Raw genomic sequence first — 25576 nt, forward strand, 5'->3', positions numbered from 1 at the left:
TGATTTGTACTAGATAAAACTAGAGCTGCACGATTGATCATATCGCAATCGCGATGTCAAGCTTGTGCGATTATATGACGCAAAATGCTGCGATTTTATGAAATAAAATTATAATAATAATAATAAGTTAATAAATAAATTAAATAAATACATATGTGGACACAACAACCCATTATCTGAGAGCTGTTTGTCCATTTTATACACCGCTAATAAAAAGAAGACCAGTCAGTTTCAGTTTAAGCAGTGGCACGTGTGGCGCGCACGGTCATGTCATGACTTTTTCCGGTGTGCAGCGCAGAGAACGGGTAAAGATGGATGCGGAGCAAACTGTCACTGAACTGGTGGCAAGAAAAAACGCTACCTCTGTTATATGGCGATATTTTGGCTATAAGATTATAAACCCAGATTAGTAGTGGTTGATCCGTACGGACCAAGGCCCACGGTTCGGGACGCATGTGATTCGAAAGTTGAAAGTTTAACCGCAATAGAGTGAAAGGATATCATTTGAACATGTTTTGTCTTGATAGTTTACACATTAAATAGATATAAAACCATTCCAGCGCTAGAAGAGGCAAAAGAGGATTTAATTCGGTATCGCACGCAGCGCTGTTATCGGTGCGCACATGACGCACAGAGAGAGAGAGAGAGAGAGAGAGAGAGAGAGAGAGAGAGAGAGAGAGAGAGAGAGAGAGAGAGAGAGAGAGAGAGAGGGGCGCGTTATAGCTCGCGAACTCCAAATTGATTTCTCTTTCGCGTCCTCAATGCACTTGGATGGTCACATACACGCATTATGTCAGTCAAAATACCCCTCTCAGCAAGTATTCATGTGAACACATTCAGTTATGTCTTAATTGAACGAGGTGAGAATTCGGACGTGTATCTATCTGATGTGTGCGTGCATGGGGTCTTACTCTTAAAGTGACAGCAACCTATAAATACCTGCTGCTGTTGTCTGTCATGTAAATCAAACAACAAAACACAGCTTTAACAAAGATTAATCTATACTGAATTTATACAATGAACAGTGTCATTTTACATTTAATAATTACATTTCTGTGCATGAAAATTAATACTACAGTTAGACCTTATACTTTATTTGTTACTTTATGTTGTATTTATCTAGCCTGACTACGTCAGACTTCCTACTTCCGCTCAATTTCATTTCGCTTCTGTACTCAGTCTGATACAGCGTCAGAGCTTTCTGTTTGCCACCGGTCTGGAAACAGCCAGGCCAATCAACGAACAGAGGGCGGGCTGAGAGCCGTGACGTAGATGCTAAGCGCCGAGTTTTACATTGTAGGTTAGAGCAATCGAAACCCGAAACGACCGCGGAAATGGGAAACGAGACACGGGATGCAAACTTCGGGATGCATTAACTTCGCATAATCTGCAAAAGTCGTTTACAGCCATGTTCACTCCGGTATTTCGCTCGCATCATCATGTGTTTACAACAGGTTTACAGTGGAAGTTCAATCATAGATTTGAGTTCGATGCATGATGTCTGTGCTTCGATGCGGCTGTACAGGAGCATAACATACGTCATAACTAAACGTATCTGATTGGCTTACGGGTAACCAATGATTTTAAACTTCAGACAAGCGCCCCCTAGCGAGAGAGAAAACACTTCTCTATTATGCCATTCCAGACTCTGTCTACGAAGCAAAGTGAAGTAGCAGAGTCTGGTATTACCAGGCTAGTATTTATCTATGCTTGTTGTAATTGGTGTACAGTATTTGTTCTTTTTACAGTCTGTTCACTTGCCTTTAATAATGTATTATTTAGGCTAGTAGTTTATGCTGTGGTATCAGAATAGTTTAAGTGGGCTAAGTAATAAATGCAAAGTTAAGTTACCCCTATCCAATTTTTTTTTTTTTTTTTTTTTGTGCTGATCTGAAAAATGATCTGATCCGTGACGTCATAACCGTGATGTGATCCGAACCGTGAGTTTTGTGATCCGTTGAACCACTACAGATTAGTAAAGAAACAAATATCTTAAATGGGATTATAACAAGTTTGCAGTAATACAAAGATGTTATTTAATTTCATTTTAATTTGAAAACGCTGTGCATTTGTTTGTTGTTGTTGCTAGTTTGAGTTGAGAAATACACATTTCAGCATTATCAGTAATCTGTGTGTGTATTTTCATTGAGAACCAAGCAAGATGACTCATGATACTTTTTGTTTATTATATCGCTATCGCAAATCGCAATCGCAATATTGACCTCAATAATCGCAATATGACATTTTCCCCAAATCGTGCAGCCCTAGATAAAACCAACACACCATTACATATGCATCGATTATTTTACCTGATATGAAGTGTGCACTGCAAACACGAGCATTATGTATGATCGTCTCCGTCCAGTCTGTACGCCGTATTGCATTCAACCACAATTATCTTTTTGATTTCTGTGAAGGAATGTCTGCCGGGATCTGGTAAAACTTTAGTTTTTTTTTTTAGAACCAAACGTCCTGTTCCTTCTATTCTGGCAGCCAAAAACACAACAAGACGACATTTTAAAGTCAAAACCTAAAACTTTTAGCGCGCCTGCTATGAGTTCTTATAAATGTTTTGCCTCCAGCTAGAGCGGTGACGTGCTGTGACGTCATGTGCAAACAACCTATTAAAGCTGCAGTCCATTGGTTAAAAATTAAGCAGAAATTGAAATCTATAGGTAAATACCATAATACACGTAGTCAAAGAAAGTTGACTGCTATACACTCGGGGGCGCTATTATGCATCATCTAGCGAGTACAGAATCTCCCGAACGAAAGCACAGACGAAGAAGATGCAGAAACGATCGATCTCATGTGTAAGCACATGCATATGAAAAATAATGTGATTATCAACAATAACAGTATATAAATGAAAACCGCCTAATGTTAATGTTTTCTCAGCTTTTTGCTCAAAATGTTGCTTTTTTTAAAGAAACTTACCAATATTCAGGTGTGGATAAAAAAAGAATGCTTGAAGTTAGAATAAAATGCATTTTTTTCGTTTAAAAGTAGAGGCTCTGTTCTTTATTTTTCATGGTCAGATATTCATACAACAAAATATTCTGGGGCCATGAAAACTTAGTAAAAATGATCAAAAACACTGGCGCTGGCTGACAACTTGTTTCAAAAATGCTGGTAGGGAAGGAGTTAACATTAACAATTTGAGAACAAAGTATAACAATAATAATAATAATTAACACGGTTTGATGTGACATGAGCTAAGTGATCGTTAGATTTAATCTCCATTGGCAGCACATTTTATTGTAATGCTTTTTTTCTCAGCTGGTCTGAACAAAAGTGGCAGATTTGTTACTTGTTCAGATGACATTTCTGGTGAAAATTCTTATTTTGGTCATACTTACAAGACTACAATCTGTGATTCCAAAGTACAGTATCCAAATCGGTTTGTTGACTGACAGACATTCTCCATAAAACATTAGAACATATGTTTTGAACAGAGATGGCGACAAAGAGGCAAAACTTACAGACTGCAGCTTTAAATAGCCTAAAAGCTGTAAAGAGTTGACCTTATTAATAAGATGATTGTTTTTGATGTGTAGCCTACATGTGTTTATTTATTTTAGGCCAAGCTTTCTTAAAGATTTGTGAAAGTATGAGAGAATCTTTGCTAATGGCACACATGGGTTACCTCAGCTTTTGTTCCTATAGCTAAACAATAACAACAGAAAAACAGAATGTACATGTTTTGCACCATTTGTCTTCCCGGCACTTTTCCAGCTGTGCTCATATGTCGTATAGGCTACATACATGCTCTAGTTGGTCGATTCCACTGCAGGGGCTCATGAAGTGCTGTGAATGACTCGCGTGCAGCACGCTGTGTTCATTAAGATGCATGTGCTTTGTGATGAATGGGGAAACAACCACAAAAATGAATGAGTGCAGAGAACGTGAACTTGAGTCTTATTAGAGTGGTGCACTGCAGCTGATTAGTGAGATCAGTCTGTGTTGAAGACGCAGAGCTGGCACGTGGAAGAGAAAATTCACAAATGAAGCACACCATGAGGCTCTCCTCAGTTTAAAAGCCTAAAGTGAGACACACTTGTACAATCGATCCTAAGCATTGGTGCTAAAGAGGCCATTAGCAATTTAATTAGGTTGCACATCTTTGACTATCAAACACACACTCCTCCAAAAAATGTCTTGTAGATAACCAACACATTGCATTACACTGCAGTCCGTCGTGTCATTTCTAGTGGTCGCGAGTGGATGAATGTGTTTCAAGGTGGCATGAAAATTAAAAGTAATTTTTAAACTGGCAGTTAATTTAGCATGCCAGTCTGAATTACCAAGCTTATAAGCTTCTTAATTGCATTAATGCTAAAGATAATGAGTTCATAATGAGAGTGCAGTGTTCTGCTTTTTACCTGTATTCTTGTTACTGTTTTATTTTTATCATTATTATTTTACTATTGTAGTATCTTTTAGATCAGAATCAAAATGAGATTTATTGCCAAGTATGCTTACACAAACAAACCAACAAGAAGACAAAGATAATAAATAATAAAATTCATGCTGTTCTGACTTTAGAAACCACAGCCGTAATAGCAGTTCTTCTTTTTATAGGAGAAATACGGTTGGATGCCTCCATTATGTTGAAAGCAAGATTTTTTGAATGCCTCTAAATTTGTCCCCAGAGCTTTTTTTTTAGATAGGAGATCTGTCTGTTCTCATCTGCTGTTCTCTGTTTTTCTTTCTTTTTATATTAATGAAGGAAGATGGAGACTGTTGTGTGTTCCCTTTTTGTCTCTATATTTAATGAAGTGTTCTTTTAGGCTAAGCATGTTTTATTTTATTCCCTAAATGCACAATTAAGCTGAGTTTTGTGGCATAGGGTGCTATTCTTAGCGTTGACCTTTGTATTGGTCTCTGGCTTTTAAGGAGGAATATCAAATAGGCTGACTGCACTAAAACGTGCGTGGAATGGTTTCATTCATAATCAGACAGCATGAATATCATGAGGCTCTCCGCAGATTGTCTTTTATTATTTTCATCTGATGGTGTACTGTAGTGGTCCGTGTACCTTCGTATAATTTGTTTTTTTGTTTTTGTCTTCTAAACGGAAAAACGAAGAAAGCATTCATTTATCACATATTCGACCCTCCTCGTGAGCATAAATAAACAAATCTCGAGTCGTTTTTTTCATATTTTTATTTTCGTTTTAATCACACTTTGTTCTAATCCACCAAAAGGAAAAACAATAAAACCAAAATGGATAAACGGCTTGAATATTCGATTTCTACATGGGCGGGAATAAAACGCCCCTTTCCGCTGATTGGTCAACCAAAGATCAAGCCGCGCCATCAGTTCTCAGCTCCAGAATCAGAGCAGAGCAGAATTGATTCAAGGGTCAAGTCATCTTCATTTATATAGCGCTTCTTACAATACAGATTGTTTCAAAGCAGCTTCACAGTGATAATAGGAAATTAATAGACAGCGTTTGTTTTGGCTTTACAGCAGCTATTAAGTCTATCGAGCTAAAGTTTTTGATTGAATCACTTTCGTTGTAAGAATCAATAATTATTAACTTAAATGACGCTTAAATGACACATTTTTAACTGAAAACAGAACAGAAACAGAAACTTTTAATGCGTCTTGCCATTCATTACGTGTTTAAGGGTAGACTATAACATTTTGAACAATAAAGCCAGAGATGAATATATATTTTTATATTTATTGCCATCTATTACCATCAAAAAATTAATTAGTAAAATAAGCTATATTTAAAATAGCTATATCTTATTAAAGGCATGCCATTTTTAATTTTAAATCTTAAATTTAGTCAATACATTTATATTTTTACATTATTTTGTTTCAACCAAAGGAGACAATGAAGTTGCTTTTAGATGTATTTACACAATTAATGCTGCTTAGAGAGGTCTGTAAATACATTCACACAGCAGAGCAAATACATAATGTAATTACATTAATTTTATGTTTTTATAAAAATGATTTACAAAAATAAATAAATTACAAGATGAAACGAATATAAAATATCGCCAGTAGGTGGCAGCAAGTCACTGTGTTAATGAACGAGTGATTTTATTCAATCGATTCGCTCGAAACGCTGATTCATTCAGTAATGAAAGGCTGTATGGCTGGTGAATCACTCAACCGATTTGTTCAAAGACTCGGATTCATTCACGAATTTACTACTATAGGCTACTCTGTGCACCTAATGTTGCGAGTCGCACAATGATCTGTGACTTTGCTTTAGAAATTTAGCTGGCAGAAAAAATAAAACATTGTTTTGAGGGACATACTCAGTGTTAATGAAATAAACTCGGTGTATTGCTCAAAACAACAGTCAGGACCGCTGATCTGCACTTCACTACAATGTAACATTCCCTCTGCGCTGTTTGTCGTGCATTTTTGGTGCACAGATTTTCAAGAGTTGATCAGCTAAATAAAACAGGCGGTGTGCCAATTAGGGGTAGTTGTGACAGCAGATGCAATGTAAATAAATTAATATTTAATATGATAAACTAACTCCACCGCACGCAAATGTATGCGCAGGCAGAAGAAAGCTATGTCTAGTCTGTAGGGTTTGTGTCGAGCCATTCATTAATCTGGTTGTTTGAGGAGAAATAGACCTAGATGAAATGTCCGATACATTCTCTCCGAGCTGTCCAGCGCGCCGCGTTGCTCCAGCAGAGATTTTTAGAGTTGGTCAGCTAAATAAAACAGCGGTGTGCCAAATACATAGGCTAGGAGTAGTTGTGAGAGCAGATGCCACGTAAATTAATATTTAATATGATAAATCTGCCAAATATTAATATTTAAATTCACGCGAATGAATAGCTTATAAGAAAGCTCTGTCTAGGCTCTGCCCCGGCACGGGTTGTGTCGAGCTATTTATTAGTCTGGCTGTTTGATGAGAACTAGATGAAATGCAGTTGCAATAAACTCTGTAATAATCCGTACAAATGTATCGGATATATAGTCTACTGTTGCGCGGAGCTGATTCTGGAGCTGAGAACTGATGGCGCGGCTTGATCTTTGGTTGACCAATCAGCGGAAAGGGGCGTTTTATTCCCGCCCATGTAGAAATCGAATATTCAAGCCGTTTATCCATTTTGGTTTTATTGTTTTTCCTTTTGGTGGATTAGAACAAAGTGTGATTAAAACGAAAATAAAAATATGAAAAAAACGACTCGAGATTTGTTTATTTATGCTCACGAGGAGGGTCGAATATGTGATAAATGAATGCTTTCTTTGTTTTTCCGTTTAGAAGACAAAAACGAAAAAACAAATTATACGAAGGTACACGGACCTGTAGTGTTAGTCGGTCCGTGTACGTTTTGATAGTTTGTTTTCCAATTTGAAATGAAATACGCAGAAACGAGAAAATGGTCATTTCCCGTTTTTTCGTTTGTTAAAAAAAACGGAAAAACGATATTTTGACTCGATTTTCGTTTTTTCGGGTCATGGATAGAAAATGGAAACACGACTTCAAAACTCGTTTTCCACATGTGGGCGGTCATTACACGCCCCTTTCAGCCGATTGGTCAATCAAATCTGAGCCAGTGACGTCATCTTCAGTTCGTTCAACAAAATAACAGTCCTCTGCCGCTATATCAGTAGCTGTCATAAATCGGCTTCCTTCTGTGCAACCTAACGCGTATTTCACAGAAATATTTATTTCAGAAATGATAATCAGCACACAGGCTGTTGTAATGCTGTTTGTAGTTTAATATTCATAGTGAATATGCATATTTGAAACTGCACTACCCACACAGAGGAGCGGATGAAAAGCTCAAAAAAAAAACTACAGGTTTTTTTTTATTCTATTTTGAATAAATAGAATAAATCACAATAAATAAGTAGTGTAAGCAATTTTGAAAAACGAACAATAGCTCATCTCTCTTTATTTATTTATTTTATATAGCCTAACATTGCCTGCTGAATATAGGCTAATGTTAATAACCCTTTGGTTAAAAGATTGAGGGAATATGTAAAGATCAAACATTGAAGATCAAAATTACAGCTACATAGCTATTTTAGTTATGACAAAAATAATATATAAATGTTAAAACGAATTAATTTAAAGCTGAACTGAAACAGAAACCGGCGTTATTACCTCTCTAATTTGACACAAATCCAAATGTTTCAATATTCACGATTTGGAGGCTAAACTATATTTATTATTTAAACGCTTTTATTGTAGCCTACACAGACTACTTAAAATGAGCAGTATAACTTTTTATATATTTGGTTGAATGTATGTTATTTTGACAGTTAACAGGCTGTTATGTCAAGTTACTAAAACTGATGTTGTGTGTGCGTGAGGCGCCGACGCGTTCACTTGAATTTTCTCATAAAAGCGGAAACAACTTAAAATACTCAGACATTTATGGTCAAATATATGTAACACCATTCGAATCTGTGAATGGTTAAAAAGGCCTATTATTTTTGTACACTCACAATAAAAACAAAACATTGCTCGTAAAATAAACAAAGAAATTTTCTGCCATCTCGGTTTCCTTTCTGTGAACTTCTCAAAAATGAACCGACACTCATATTGTCGCATTTTTTCCCCTTTCATTTTGGTAATATGTTAATTACTTAAGTGAAATATTTTTTTTTATTTATTCCTTTTATATAGGCCTAATAGAATCCTTTGTAGAATCTTCCGTTCACAGAAGCGCTGCAGGTGCGTGATGATGATGAATCCTCATGTTCTGTTGTTTATTCTGCTATTTGTTCATAGGCTAAAACTAAACCCCTGGAATTTTTTAATGATTCACAGACATTTATCAAATTTCGTTTAATTCTAATTTAATATAATCTTGTCGGTTAATGAAACGATGATCGCATCAGTTGAAAGTCAGGGGGAAAAAACAGAAATTATTTTGACAAAGCAGCAATAATTTTCGTTTAGTTTAAGTTTTTCAAAACATCCACAGAACTGCATACAGTAAATTTTCCCGCTGTTTAAGCCACGAATATTTACAAAATAAAATAATTACAAAGATGATAGAAGATAATAAAATAATTACAAAGATAATAAAAGTTCTATGTTTAATATACGAGTTTTTTTGTTTTGCTGTTGTCCACTAAAGCAATTGACGCAGAATCGCCAATAGCCGTTAAATCGAAATTGAAAGTAAAATGTTCAGGGCCATTTATAGCTAATTCATTCAAAAGCGAAGGAGAGACAGAAAAAGTGAGGATAGCAAGTAAACTGTGACATATAATAATGTTCACTGTGTTCATAAAAGTGTTTAATTTAAGAGATAAAATCTGTATGGCCATTTATAAGCTAAGGAAAACTAAAAAGCCCCCCGATGGTGATACCGTTATTAGGTGTTGCCACCTAGTGCCTATTTTCTAAAATGACTGCATAGTCTACTGCAAGGAATGCGTCTGCTAAATGATTGAATTTAAATGTATAAAATGTAAACAAAACATTAAAATAAGAAAAAAAATAATGAGTGCACTAGCCACTGATCTATAACAGAGAATAGTCTATCATTATGTATAGCCTATTGATCGGTGGTAGTAGCCCAAAGGATGTCATGCGCTAGGTAACATGTAGAGGCATTTACATTTTACATTTTAAAAACACAATGACAGCTTAAAAACAGACTTAATTAAATTTACTGTAGGTTTTTTTTTTTTTTTACTTTTTTTTTATCTGTGCAAACATATTTCTGTGAAATACGCGTTAGGTTGCACAGAAGAAAGCCGATTTATGACATACTGATATAGCGGCAGAGGACTATTATTTTGTTGAACGAACTGAAGATGACGTCACTGGCTCAGATTTGATTGACCAATCGGCTGAAAGGGGCGTGTAATGACCGCCCACATGTGGAAAACGAGTTTTGAAGTCGTGTTTCCGTTTTCTATCCGTGACCCGAAAAAAACGAAAATCGAGTCAAAATCTCGTTTTTCCGTTTTTTTTAACAAACGAAAAAACATGAAACGACCGTTTTCTCGTTTCTGCGTATTTCATTTCAAATTGGAAAACAAACTATCAAAACGTACACGGACCATAAACTTTGTCCTTGTTTTAGTTTTTCACAGATTTGACTTTTTTTGGTCAATTATAATCATTGTATTTATTTAGCTCAGTTCTTTAACCAGCCAATTGACTTGTGGGACACAAGATCTGCAGAGACAATGAGAGAAGTTCAAGTGTGGAAAATCTGTGGGAAAGATACAGGTGATATCTGTACTTCATTGTGTTCAGTTGTATTATTTTTGTTAAAGGTGCCCTAGATTCAAAAATTGAATTTACCTTGGCATAGTTAAATAACAAGAGTTCAGTACATGGAAAAGACATACAGTGAGTCTCAAACCCCATTGTTTCCTCCTTCTTATATAAATCTAATTTGTTTAAAAGACTTCCGGAAAACAGGCGAATCTCAACATAACACCGACTGTTACGTAACAGTCGGGGTGTACGCCCCAATATTTGCATAATGCCAGCCCATGTTCCCAACATTATGAAAGGGATTACACAAGGGTAGCCAGTTAACGTCTGGAGCTGCACACAGCCGAATCATCAGACTAGGTAAGCAAGAACAACAGCGAAAAATGGCAGATGGAGCAATAATAACTGACATAATCCATGATAGCATGATATTTTTACTGATATTTGTAAATTGTCTAAATGTTTCGTTAGCATGTTGCTAATGTACTGTTAAATGTGGTTAAAGTTAACATCGTTTCTTACTGTATTCACAGAGACAAGAGCCGTCTCTATTTTCATTTTTAAACACTTGCAGTCTGTATAATGCATAAACACAACTTCATTCTTTATAAATCTCTCCAACAGTGTAGCATTAGCCGTTAGCCACGGAGGACAGCCTCAAATTCACTCAAAATAAAACTTTAACATCCAAATTAATACTATACTCACATGATCCGAAGCATGCATACAGCATGCATGACGAACATCTTGTAAAGATCCATTTGAGGGTTATATTAGCTGTGTGAACTTTGTAAATGCGCTGTAATATAGTCGACAGCTCGTGTGGCAGGGAGCACGCGATTTAAGGGGGCGGCGCGAGTGTAAATCAGTGCATTGTTAATGATGCCCCAAAATAGGCAGTTAAAAAAATTAATTTAAAAAAATCTATGGGGTATTTTGAGCTGAAACTTCACAGATTCAGGAGACACCTTAGACTTATATTACATCTTGTGAAAAAGCATTCTTGGGCACCTTTAAAAATTCAAGGGAAAGCGGAAATTGCTATTGTTCATCTATAAAAAAGTTATTTTATGTGTTAAAGGGTTAGTTCACCCAAAAATGAAAAATATGTCATTAATTACTGATCCTCATATCGTTCCACACCCGTACGATCTTTGTTCATCTTCGAACACAAATTAAGATGTTTTTGATGAAATCCAATGGCTCAGTGAGGTCTTTATTGCCAGCAATGACACCGAACTTCTCAAGATCCATAAAGCTACTAAAAACATGTTTAAAACAGTTCATGTGAGTACAGTGGTTCTACCTTAATATCATAAAGCGACGAGAATACTTTTTGTGTACCAAAAAAACCCAACAAAATAACGACTTTTCAACAGTATCTAGTGATGGCTGATTTCAAAACACTGCTTTGAAGCTTGACAAATCATTTGTTTCGAATCAGTTGTTCGGAGCACAAAAGTCACGTGATTTCAGCAGTTTGATACGCGATCCAAATCACTGATTCGAAACAAAAGATTTGTAAAGCTTCCAAGCAGTGTTTTGAAATCATCCATGTCTAGATACTGTTGAAATGTCATTATTTTGTTTTTTTGGTGCACAAAAAGTATTCTTGTCGCTTTATGATATTAAGGTAGAACCACAGTACTCACATGAACTGATTTAAATATGTTTTTAGCACCTTTCTGGATCTTGAGAGGTTCGGTGACATTGCTGGCAATAGAGGCCTCACTGAGCCATTGGATTTTATCAAAAATATCTTAATTCGTGTTCTGAAGATAAGGTCTTACGGGTGTAGAATAGATCAGCCAAAAATGAAACTTCATTTAAGCATTCTCATATCCCTTCAAACCTGTGTGACTTTCTTTTGTGGAACATATATTTCTCCATACAATAAAATTCAGTGGTGTCCAAAATGACATTGAACCCCATTGGCTTCCATTGTATATAATGACACTGAGAAATTCTTCAAAAAGTCTTTTGTGTTACACAGAAGTCATACATATTTGGAATGACATGAGCTTGTGTAAATAATGACAACATTTTCATTTTTGGATGAACTATCATGTAACTAACTAGCAAAATAGCTAAATAAAGTGACTTGTCAAAATAACCAATCAAAAATTGACACAAGTTTCAGCAAATATTTGCTTAAGCTTACAAATGCCCTAAACTTACCCTTGTTTTTATTGTTTGTTTCTTTGGCTCACAGAGTGTTTTAACAGTTCCATGGAAAAGAAATCACCACATTGATTTTCCTGCTGAGTATAAGGAACCATTATATCCTGTCTACACCCTAGAGTTTCCTGTCAGATCGCCTCTGTTCTGTTGACTTTGACAGTGTTTTCTCATGCTGTCATGTCAGAATTAGGTTTGGGTTGCTTGGCCAGTGCATTTCTGTCAGTTTATCAGAGTTTAATGTCCAGTGAGAAAAGGTCTTCATCACTTCAATAGAGTTTATTGTTTTAATCTAATCCAAATATAAATATTGAATGCCAGTTTGTTCTGATTTGAGCTTAGGCTACCCCTATTTGACATATATTCTCTTCATTTTAGGATCCTGCTTCAATTAGCTTCAATTTTCTTACAAATGTAAATATTGAAATGGCTGTCAATAAGATAGATCATCTTCAGTGTGTAAAACTGAAATTGAATGGTAAGACTGTAAATTAGTCAAACATTGAGATGTTTCCTTTAAACTAGTTAAGGACCTTCCTATCAAAGGTTAGATGGGGTCACTTGTGATTAGAAAAGCTCCTGTGATCAATACTTCTGACTGAATGCAGCCACGGTAAGCAATTTTGGGGCGTATGAGACAATCAGCTCTGCGTTTAACCAAAGTCCCTTTAAGACAAGTCATTTCACTCGGCGGCCATCTTTGAAACGCCTATCGGGCATCCTGGGCATCATGCAATCTCTTTGAATGGGGAAACATCGAATTCTCCAAAACTGTTCGCCAACCTTACTATTAAATTTCATATATGAAATCACCAATGAAACCTAACAACAACCGGCTCATAAATTTAGTTTCTAAACGCTCGAATCATGACAAAAAAAAAAACTATTTTTCAGGCTGGCTCAAGCTAATGCGCATGCGCAGACCTAAATGCGCGTCTCTTTGGATGCGCGCGTCTGACTGTTTCTAACGGCCGCTGAAGTGACGCGATGACTTTACCAGTCGGCGATTGGCTCTTATTTAGAAGGCGGGACTTATTCCGCCATATTGCGCGTTACACTTTCTCCCCATTCAAAACAATACGAGTGACATGTCTAAAGGAAAACACCTCCTCATTATCGGCTGACTCTAGAGATATTTGGCCATTGGGTCTTCTGTTCTTTATGCTTTTTTGTGACCGAGTTATTGTCTTGAGGAGCTTGAGGAGCCCCCTTCACAAAAAAAAAGGAAAAACCACTGTTGTAGGGTAGCCTATGAGGTAATTCTTCACTCAGCTTTGGTCACAGTTGCAGATATTTGTGAACTTTCTCGATTTGCTTTCATATGCAGTTCAGGTCACACCATGAGCAAATATTATTTTTTCATGTGTTATATGGATGAATGTGACAGCTGTTGCTAGGCACATTTTCTCATATTTTCAGCAACAGTCACCGGCTATGTAGGTGTTTCATGTCTTGTCAACACACTGGTGACCTTCTCCATCTACATTCTTCTTCTCTGGTGTCACAGAAACTGTTGCCGGGCAACAGAGGTGCAGTGTGCCTCTCTAAACAATGCTGGACTTTATCCAGTCCCCCAAATCCAGGCTGACTCTTACACTGCCCGATGAAAATGAAACCTTTTGCTGAGTCCACCCCCACTTCTACATCTGAAAAAGAGGAAGAGAGAGGGCTTCTGTCCCCCCAGGTATGTGCTAATGGGGCTCTCTGACATTAGAGCCCATTCATGTGCTGTAGGAGTGTAGCTGCTTCTAATCACTGTGAATCGGTAATGTAGAAGATATTTTATTTTAGTCTGATGATCATTCATATCTTCCTTAGGTAAAAAATAGATCATATTTTACAAAAAGGTTTTATAGGGCCTAATTTATAAGGATTAGTTCATACATTAGGTATCATGCACAATACTAAATACAATACTGACCTATTTTTTTTTGGAAAACAATGACATTTTCCCCCACAACTAAGTAAAAAGAAAGAAAGCATTTATTTAACATTACAAATCTCTACTGTCTCTTTTGATCAATTCAATGCATTCTTGCTGAACAAAAGTATTAATTTCTTTCCAAAAACAAAATCATACCCAATGCATAACGTTAACCAATTGAAATCAAGTGCACTTTAATCTAATGTTAAAAAAATACAACATATTGCTCTGTTTTGATTAAATAAGTTTATTTTGATCAGTTACATATAGGTTGTATATCCCCGTGGGAGCATCACAGTAAACGTCCTAGATACTTTTCTTCTTTATAATCACACTTGCTCTAAAAAATAAAATCACCTTTTAATTTCTGCTTGACATCAGAAATAGGTTAATTTTTACAGAATTCTTGTATGACAAGAAAATGTGCAATCTGAAATACTCAATTCTCACGATTCAGCAATTAAAATGATCTCATAAAACTGTTCATTAGCATCGGGTTTTGTTGATAAAAAGAACTCGGCCTTACAAACATTAAGCCAGTCGTTCATCCGATCTAGATCACCGTGAGCATTGCCTTTCAACAAACAAATAAACAATAATCATATAATCAGCATGTAAAATAACTTTGAAAAGCTAGTAGCCAGGCAGTGAATGGGTAATAATCCCTCAAAGCTAGCACTTACAAAATGCCAGTGTAGAACTATTGGATTAGACAGTAAGAGAAACCCCCTGATCAACACATTATTCACACACCCAGTTGCTTGTGCAAAATAAATCAATTATCAGTTCATTGGTCTAACAAACATCTTAGTACACAATACATGTAGTTTTGTAGAGTATAAATCATGCTGTGTGTTTGTGTGAACCGGTAAAATAATTGGCTCCTGTGAAAACACAGTTCTCTGAGATGAACAACTGAGAAATTCTTCAAATGGTGATGAGGAGGCATTTTCAAAGAAAAATAAACAAAACGAAACTGTACATCATATCTATGACATTGTTTTTCCCTTATACCATCTTATCAGCAAGGGGAGCAAATAAACAAAACAAAAACGTAATAATAAATACATTGCATTAAAGCAGTTTACAATATATTAAAATGGCTGCATAATAGTTTCTCTTTATAGTGTTTATATATATATATATATATATAAAAATCATATTTGTAAAAAGAAAGAAAAAGACATCTGTAAAAGAATAATAACAATAATATAAAAAGCTTCATTAAGATAAATTTGCATGTGTAAACACATTGGATTGGACAGAATCACATTCAAAGGCTTTTCACCTTCCATGATGAAAGCTAAGAGGATATGACTGGCAAACAGGGACGGTAATTTCACATGACATGTTAAGTCAGACCTTCAAAACACAGATTAGCTTTTTCCCCCCCTTCAATCTATAGGCAAGGTGCTTTTTTTAAGATTGGAAAGAGCATCGGCTTCTCTTTGAGAACAGATTTACACTTGAACGGCTTCAGACACAGACAGATTTGGTAACACCAGGTTCCAGAAAAGTGACAGTGGTGTGTATGTGTGTGTGTGTGTGTGTGTGTGTGTGTGTGTGTGTGCACTGAAAAATCTTGCTAAATAGGAGAATATACAAATTATTGCCACTGTCAAAGCTTTCATGTTTGCTAATGATGAAATCTTCTTTTAAATTGCATATATTACAAACTATATTCTGAAGCACAACCACACAGGCCAATAACAGCGAAAACTAATATTATCTGCAGTTTTCCCTCCAATTCTATTTCTTCATATCCAAGACTACTCAGTGAAAAGCAAAGTGCTTTTCTTAGTGTATGCAACATATTCAAAACATCTGATTTCTGCTAAAAGAATTTCCACAAAATTCACAGAATCCACACACATACAAAAACAAAACAAAAAAAGCAATCCAGACTTAGCTTGAGTTAAATTTCTCCCTTTTTTTAAAAAATGGATGGATTGCAGTGTAGGCAATTAACTTGGCTGCGATACACTATCATCCTTTCTCTCTCTTCTCTTCCAGTAAAGGGATATATAAAACCAAATGATCAAGGTAAGCCAACATACAAAGACTTTCATTCTTAAAGACCGAGCTAGTGAATCTTATCCGCAGTTAAAATGAAGGTTGGCCTGTCTGGGTGGGTAACCCGGCACTGCGGACGGAATTCCTCGCTGAAAAACACTAGATAAGTGACGATAACCTTGGCTTTGTTCACTTTTACAACATTTTTTCAGTATTTCTGCTCCCCTCTCGGGCATAATATGCGATTTATCCTGGCAGACTGTTCAGTAAAGTTCAGTATGAAAGCATTTACATGTTGTTTCTTCATTATGAAAAGATAATATTTACAATCCAGTGTCCCTTTCAGCTATAGTTTATGAAGTCCCTCCAGTTTCAGTTGTAAAAACACACAGAGCAAGAAGAGAAAAGATAATGATCGATTTCAAAGGTGTCATGCGTGGCTGCATGATGTCACTGGCACTGCATTAAAATGGTAAGTGCTAAGAAAAAGAACAGAAAATACATTTAACAATAAACAAAGAAAAGAAACTTTATAAAAGAAAAAAAAGTGACCGGGGACCAGACCTGTGTCTCTGCCAGATTTCTTAAGGCAGGACTCACCGAGTAGCTTTTGTTGGGTAGTTGATTTGATGTGAGTGATTCCTTCAGTTCTGTATTTACAGATTTTTGGGTGGGTTTTGGTGTGTTGGTGAGCCTCTGTTGGCTGTGAGCATCACTGGTACTGGTCTCCATTAGGAATGTGATGTTATGGCACTTGGTGCGGATCGACAGGCAGCGTGACAGGACGGGAGTGTGTGTCCGTGCTGTGTTCAGTAGTATGGCACTGAGTGCGCTAGTGCACCCTCTTCTAAACACCCATAGGAGCCCACGTGGCTCTTTATATACATCGTTAATAGCTGCACACCAGCTGCTGATTGGCTGACCTCTTTCCAGCTGAAGGTTTACTGGGGCAAGCAAGGTGCGACTCGAATTCAGAACGGCCTTCACAGAATGGGACGAAAAAGCAGAGATGACGATGATAGCGGTGATCCGAGAGTATGTTGAGTGTGCGTATAGCGGGTTAGCTGCAAGTTTTATTCCTTCTGTTTTTTTTCCCCTCCACCTGTCCATCATTCCACTTTTTCTTCATTGCTGCAGCCTCTTCTCATTTGGTAACCTGAGGGAATGAAAAAGACAAAGAGGTGTCAGTCTGGCTGTTTATAGTTGTTGAATAAAATTTGGTGCAATAACATCCTAGTCTCTGGCTTCCCTACAGGATGTTTCATTTTAATTATTAGAAGTCAGTACCCAATGAGCCATCTGTCTGGTGCTGCTAGTGAGTTATACCAACCCCCATCCCCACACATACACACTACGACCAGAGCTTCTTCCCAGCTCTGGAAGCTTCCCACAGCTGCCCTGCTGACATCACAATATGTGTCTGTCACAAACTTGACAATTATTTTAATTAGTCTCAATTTATTATGGTAGCGTGCAGAAATGCAGAGAACAACAGAACCCTAAGATGATATATGGCTGATGCAACGTAACTATAAATGTTAAATACTAGGGTATTATGCTTAGATAATCACATCAGTGACGTTTACAGAGCATCCAGGGTCTTGTTTGGGATTTGTCTGTCATTATGCCACAAATAATCTGGCCTAGAAGCTCCTCTACTATTAAACAAATCATTGTTTTCTTCACTGTGTGATAACACTCTCTCAAATACAGTAAAACAATTCAGTAATAATGGACTAATGCTGGATTTGGTTATTTAAACCAGGGGTTTTCAAGGACAAGACATTAAAATATATCACAATATTACATAAACTTTTAAACAGTATTATACATAACTCTTCCGTTCATATTGGGAATAATATGTATTTAGGAAATCCAACTATGTTAAAGGATTTCTTCACTTTAAAATGAAAATTAGCCCAAGCTTTACTCACCCTCAAGCCATCCTAGGTGTATATGACTTTCTTCTTTCTGATGAACACAATCGGAGTTATATTAATAAATATCCTGACGCATCCGAGCTTTATACTGGCAGTGAACAGGACCAACGAGTATGAAGCTCAAGAAAGTGCCTCCATCCATCATAAACATACTCAAAGAAAGTGTAAAACTCTCACAGTTCAAAATGCTTATGCTACGCCCTACGCCTTTCTGTATTAAAATTATGAAAAGTATTTTTTTTTTTTTTTTTCTTAAGTTGAATACGGAAGGCGGTCTGGCGGAAGCTAGATATTTTACTTTTGTTAAATATGGATATTTTTCTTACACAAACACATCGCTTCACTTCAGAAGGCCTTTATTTACCCCCCCCAGAGCCATGTGGAGTACGTTTATGATAGATGGATGCACTTTCTTGAGCTTCATACTCGTTGGACCCGTTCACTGCCATTAGCTTGGATTGGTCAGGAAATGTATTACTATAACTCCGATTGTGTTCATCAGAAAGAAGAAAGTCATATACACCTAGGATGGCTTGAAGGTGAGTAAAGCTTGGGTAATTTTCATTTGAAGTGAACTAATCCTTTAAACTCTGCCTAAAGGGTGAATGGCTGAAAGACATATCTGGTTGTGTTCATTGATTAGGAGATGTTCTCTAAAAGTAAAGACAAGCTTTTTATAGAAAGGCTCTCTATTTTGTTGTATCATGCTAGTATTTGTCCTCTAGATTTAAGCTCTCACAATGCAAGATCTCTTTAGTGATTAGCACGTCTTCCATCTGCTTTATAATCCAAGGGCATAGGCCCTTTGCTTTCTCTTTCATCTCTCATTTGCTCTCTCTAATATCTTCTCATTGCATTGGTTGCAGGCCCTTCCTGTCTGAAATCTTCAGCCTTCATCAAGGCTAATGTCACAATAGTGATTTTTCCCGTACTCCCACTCCCGCTGTCACATCACCGTGCCTCCTCGTAATTCCTTTTCTAATAGCGTGTGTGTGGGTGACCGTCTGTTATGTAACTCTGCGGTTTCCTCTCCACTTTGTGCTTTGACCCCTATTGATTAGAGAACTTTTCCCATTTATATAAATGACTGAGGCAATATGTCTTGCCATCACATGCTCATTTATGCTAATTTATGTGCCTCTGACAGGCTAACCCTCAAGGCCACGATTTGCGCTTCATCCAGCCAGAGATATCTCATTGATTTCCTCTTAAACTGCAGCCAGTTTAGGCTGTTAACCTAATAAAGAGTAGTAGTTTTGCTAATTAGAAAGTGGAGGGTGTAGTAGAAGAGTAGGACAGCTAACTTGGGACAGCCTGTCTGCAGAACAAAAATACATGACCACATTTAACATTCACAATCCGCCCTCTCAATCGAATAGTTGGGGGACTAGTTATTTTTAGTGTACTGCTCCACACATTGTCCTCCACCTAAAAAACTGGCAACAAGAGAAGCCTATTTCCCGATGTCGTTAGATGTTTTCTTTCTCTTTCTTTTGATGCTTTGTCATTCTTTTAGGGCATACAAAGTCATGGTAATTATACAAACAGGCTCATAACAGTGAGTGTGAGAGGCTGATAAGAGAAAGAGGGGAAGGAGGCAGGAACAGAGGCTTGAAGAGGAGCCAGATTTGAGATTATTAACTGATGAAATAACCTGGTCACCCAAAGCGCTACTCAAAATATGTATTAAAATGAACAAGTGAAGCCACCAAGAGCCCAGTGCCAATTTCATAAACTATTCTATTCACTATTATTATGATCCTCTGTTATTTTAATGTGTAAAACAAACTTGGTGTTATAATTTCTCCTCTTACAGTCCTGAATACCTTCTGATAAATAAGCTTGAACCATTGTATTCTGTATTTAAAAATGTAAACAGGATAACAGTTGTGTAACCTAGGAGCCTTTGTTGGAGGCTTGCAGGAATTTGAGGTCTTACCTTAACTGCGGACGGCTGTCGGGAAAGCTGGTTTACACTGAAAAATTAAAGGAAAAAAAACAGAATAATGAGGGAAAGAATTGTGTAGATATTTGTGCAATGCTTTTCAATAATTGTACACTCACATGACCAGGATATCTTAATGTTGGGTTGTAGGGTTGTCAAAGTTAACATGGTAACTATGTTTAAGACAATATTTTTTAACACTAAATTTGATATTTTAATTTCTAAAAACTGGTTGGAAATCATTGGATTACTTATTTTTACAGGCCTGGTTTTAAATGGTTATTTATATATATATATATATATATATATATATATATATATATATATATATATATATATATATATTAAATATTTCACTTTACTGTATATTACATGGGTAGAAAAATACACTTAAAAAAGAAAAAATTGGAAATATTTTTAAAATGTAATTTAAATATTATTTTTTAAATATTTATTTTTATTCAACATAGATGCCATTATGTTAAACAGCAGTATAACATATCATACCAAAATATCATATTATGTTGTCCAAAAATCCTGGCATTAAAATAGTTGGTTAAGATCGAGATTCTTGATGTGAGAAACACTACTTCTGTGTAGAAGTAGCTAATTATTATCTCAGCATTTTCACTTCACACTTTTTTGCCCTATATGACATCCTAATCTTGCTTACTTGTAATTTCACTCACTCTATTGGAAATCTCAATGTGGGGACACTTCATGGCAGTGTGATTGTCTTCCTTACAGGCTGCATGTGCTTTAACACACAGTTCGGGGATGCTTATATCCACAGTACATCCCTATGGACATATGCCAACTGATGCCAGACAGCAAAGGCTATGAGACAAATGCGTGTGTGTATTTTGCGTGACTGCCTCTGTGCACAGTGTTTTCCCCTGCACTATAAATGGCTCCCTCCCGGCCTAAAACAGCTAACAACCTCGAAATAAAGAACTCTTTTAAGCTCAATATATATTCCTCCGCTTCAGTGAACGCCTTTCATTTTGCATGTTGCGTCTATAAATAGAGGAAGACAAAAGAGGAGGCTACATTCACATAACAAGATATTTGTGAATAAAGAACTACTGGGCCTGAAACAGCACAGTTAAAATACTATTTTTAGACTGGATTGAACCTTGTGATGATGCAATGCTTATGAAAAACTGTAAGAAGGGTGTTATGCAAGAGTTATGTTTAATGTATAAATGTACAGGCTCATGACGGCTGGATATAAGCTTATAGTTTATGCTGCATCCACAAACATAACTGCTTTAATCTGTAGCTGCCGCTTTTGGCATGCATGATATTGCAGATCTTTACATGCCATATATAGCTGCAATTCAGTGGCTCTTTTAAACCATGTTGGCTACATAAAGCCAATGGTTTGGCAAAACTCCTGTATAATCTACAACCAAATGTGGGAGTCAACTGCTTTGAACGTCTTTAAGGATACACCTTCACTTGTTTTATTTACTCTATATTTAAAGGTGATCATATTTATTCTAATCTTAAAAGTGAAGTATTTTTGTCACATTTATTCTAAACTTAAAAGTAAAGTTTTATATTCTAAATTAAGTGTTTTTGTCATTTATTTTACATCTGAAGTGACGTTTGTAGTTTTTTGGATGTTAAAATACTTTCTTTTATCCTATTTTAATATGCAGAGATAACTATAAGTGAGTCATTCATAGGTTTATATCCCTGAATAAGCACTGTAGTGCTTCAAAACATTGCTCTGTTTATTTGAGTGTCCGACCCGCAACATTGGCTCAACCAAATGTGTGAGTTTTGGCCAGGGTTTTGTTTTGGCTATCTGTTTGTCTGACCAGTAGTAGAAGTGGAAAGTGTTCAGGGAAACCAACTTGAAAATAGTCAGTTATATATTATTCTTTTTGACACTAAACTTTTAAACATAGTCACTGTATTTTTTGTTGAGATTTATTCATTAAAATAGATTTATTCAAGACCTGTATTTGTGGTTTCAAGTACACTATTTGTATTCCACTATACGTATGATATATAGCAGGAAAAAGAGCATTAAATAATCTTGTTGAGTAGCTCCTTGTGAAAAATGACCGTAGTGATTAATCTGCCTGTTGTAATAGATGGCGAGACAAGAAGAAAAGTCAACCTCCTGGGCCGTCTCTAAGACCTATCGTGGGAAGATCTTCCGCAGTAATCCAACATACCACCCTGCCTAAAAATGTCCCCAAGCAGACAGGAAGGAAGTCATTTTTGAGTGGCAACACACACAGGAAATCCACTTGATAAAAGACTGCCACAAAAAGGAAAGTGAGTCGCAAAGTTTGGGTATCATGTTTGTCTTTACCTTTTAAGGGAATGGGACTCTTCCATAACCAAACCATCATATGTTTTAAATAAAGGTCTGTTTTAAAATGTCTATGTGTAAATATACATAGATATATAGTATCTCATAATGGCTTATGACATGTTCAAATGAAATTACATGTCTGGGTAGCTTGAATAGCAGAAGACAACATTGAGGTTTATTTGATGTTCAATTCCTCTCATGTCACCATGACTGTTTTTACTGGACAAAGTCTTGCAAACACTTTCTGTAAATGCTATATTCATAAATTTGCTTAGCTCGTCTCGAGCCAATGTTAGTGTACCGAAATAACATTTATTTTGAAATCTTTCTTATAACGGTTATAAAGGGAAGCACTTGATCTACTAAAGATCATCAGTAACCCATGTGATGTGTCATTTCCCCCTTGGCAGATCACTTATGCAGAGTGTCTTTGTATGAGAATACGTCTGGATCTCTGTCCATCTTTCCAGCTCGTTCATCCTCATGGATTAACTATCCACCTGAGGCTATTCACCAGGCACACAAAGATGGCCAAAGCTACCAAAATCACCATGGCAACCGCTATTCTCCGGATTGTCATTGTCAGTGGAGGAAATGAGAAATGATAGCCCCATTTAGGAATGTAAAGTGAGGACCCTTGAAACGGAAGCACCTCGATGTCATTAGAACAACGATTTAAAAGATTAGACTGAATTACTGTTAGCTATCAAGGTTAAGAGTATAGGTTTAAGCACTCACTGTTTCTCCGCTTTGTCACGATCGTCGAGGAAGAAAAGGGCGGTGGCAAGGAAGAACATCCCCCCCAGGACGATGACAAAGGGGCAAAGCATGAGGGCATATCCCAAGCTCAGGAACTGCCATAACGCTGACGTAGCGTAGCTCTCCTGCAGTGAGTCTGATATCTGCATGAACACACAGAGACACAAACAAAGGAGAACTCATTAGCAAACAAAGGGAAATTCTGCTGTGAGCCATCAGTGACATTAATGCAATAATTAACTTCCTAATATTGTCTTCAAGAGCTGTGCTGTGTCAATCAGTTACTGGGTGAATGGTTAATCCTTGTGTTAACTTGTCTTAAGCTATTGGTATCTGTTCAATAGTAAGTCAATAAATCTATAAAAAGACAATTAGTTTGCATATGATTAAATTTATCATAAACTGATTCAATTTAATGCTGTTTGTTCCCTCAGGATTCACTCAGTCAATAGTCAGCGACTGGTTCTTAATGTTAAAGACCACAACATATTTCCTATGTAACATTAGCGAGAGATATTGCCATTCTAGTGGGCATCTGATTGTACAAAAATAGTACAAATAGTGTAGTGCAGGATGAGTCAGCAATATTTTTGTTCCTTTTTCCTGGAAAATCATTTTTAAATGCATACATCTGCTAAAATTAATTTTGTCAACTTCTTACAGTAGCGTATGGACCACAAAACTCAACTTTTTTATAACAGACCTGTGAACAAAAAAACAAAACAAAAACAAAGGGATGTTTCTAGTGTTAATATGATTAAATGCTTTGTACTAGCCATTCTAATGTATTATATTATTAAAAAATAAAGCAAAAGATGTATATTTTGACACAAAGACACTGACAGCAGTATTGAAACAATGTTTAACAGGGCTAATAATCTCCTCGGAGTCCAGTGACTCACTTTAACATGGCTAATCTGTTAGCATCAGCACTAGTGTGTGAGTCTCATAGGTTGGGTAGGAATGCTGACACTAAAAGGTGTATGAGTGGGTGCTGACAGTGAGGTCTGTGTCTGTGAAGTGGGTATGTGTGTACCTACTTAACTATATTTTGTGGACAAATTTGTTCCCAGAAGTGAGTGAAATCTAAGAAAACCATCCTCATTTATCAAAACAAATATAAAACTAAAGTTTTTTTCTGTTAGGTTTAGGTTATGGTTTTATAACTAGCTGCATATAAAAGCAATAGAAGTCTATGGAATGTCCTCATTTATATAGCTAAGTACATGTGTGTGTGTTCAGACCACTCGCTGTATACTCGTGTGTATATCTAGCTTTCATGATGCCAAACATTAATGTTGAACTATTTCTAATGATAAAAATAGGGCTGAGGTTGAACATTTGTGGTGCATGTCTAATGAGGTTTTTTGCAAATAAAGAAGGTAGATTGCGGCCAATAGCCTATTTTTAAAGATAATTACACCACCCACTATGCCTACGGGTATAGATTCACTCACAGGTACTATGAATGTTTTTACATCAGTTAGAGTGAAATGGAGCATTACCAGGTATTTAGGAAATGTTATTCATTCACAGGTCTAGTGCACATTTTAGAAGAAAGTTTTGTCTGCCTGCCACATGTTCTTAAGTCCAGTTGTCTTCAGTAAGCTATTGTACGTCACCGCTCACACAACAGCACTCTTAATATGATGTCTGGGAAAAAAAGTGTCACTGCCCAGTGTCAAAGTTCCTGTGGTTTTTCTCTAAAGACTGATCTTCTTTTTATTATTCAGAGCTGGCAGTTTTTTTTTTTTACAACAGAAGTACGTCATAGCCACCATCACACTAGCTTGCCAGACCTCCGGAGTGAAATTATCAAGTAACTGTTGATGCATGACTCGGTCCTACATCGCTGGATTTGACAGGCTGGAATGCCCACACACTTCCTCTGAAGATGTACCCTCTATCTTAGAGGTAACCGAGAAGATAATTGTACTCCCAGAGAGCAACTGAGTCATGTGAACGAACCATAAATGAAACGTCACAAAACATGTGGCAGCATTATAACCACACTGCCCAGCTGTCTGTCCACAGGTAGGGCGTTTTGAGCAGATGGAATGTGGTGGCTTGCAAACACTGTGACTTGAGTGAACTTTCAGCATTTTCAAACATACGGCACAGTGCTAGCAACAGCAAGATTATGGAGATAATTCCCCTAGAATTTACATTTACATTTTTTTTAAGACATGACGTGATATTACAAAATATTTCTATTTCAAATAAATGCTGTTCTTTGAACTTTTTGTCAAGCCATTAAATCAATAATGTGTAGACGTGGTTCAAATACCAAATGATAGAGATAAAATATTGT

At 36.5% G+C, this 25576-nt stretch overlaps 1 protein-coding gene and 1 long non-coding RNA gene across 7 annotated transcripts in view; one reads left to right on the top strand and one right to left on the bottom strand.

The window, feature by feature from the left end:
- The first annotated feature begins 9968 nt into the window (after positions 1-9968).
- LOC125266781 lies at positions 9969-24099 on the top strand. Of its 3 annotated transcripts, none has more exons than XR_007184553.1 (4): positions 9969-10183; positions 13860-14036; positions 22280-22466; positions 22917-24099. It is a non-coding gene; the product is annotated as an uncharacterized LOC125266781 (long non-coding RNA). The 3 variants fall into 3 exon arrangements; XR_007184552.1 differs by lacking the exon at positions 9969-10183 and adding an exon at positions 10473-10534; XR_007184551.1 differs by lacking the exon at positions 9969-10183 and adding an exon at positions 13362-13608.
- Positions 14504-25576, bottom strand: part of spns2 (spinster homolog 2 (Drosophila)) — an 82023-nt gene continuing 70950 nt past the window's right edge. For all 4 annotated transcript variants that reach the window (XM_048187782.1, XM_048187783.1, XM_048187781.1 and 1 more), the window contains 3 exons: positions 23245-23408; positions 20169-20205; positions 14504-17445 (listed from right to left, as the gene is read on the bottom strand). In XM_048187782.1, coding sequence (XP_048043739.1) covers positions 17434-17445; positions 20169-20205; positions 23245-23408 — 213 coding nt within the window. In that variant the 3' untranslated portion in view covers positions 14504-17433. The remainder of the gene's footprint in view (positions 17446-20168; positions 20206-23244; positions 23409-25576) is intronic.

Source organism: Megalobrama amblycephala, linkage group LG4 (assembly GCF_018812025.1).
Source record: "Megalobrama amblycephala isolate DHTTF-2021 linkage group LG4, ASM1881202v1, whole genome shotgun sequence".
Taxonomy (NCBI): Eukaryota; Metazoa; Chordata; class Actinopteri; order Cypriniformes; family Xenocyprididae; genus Megalobrama; species Megalobrama amblycephala.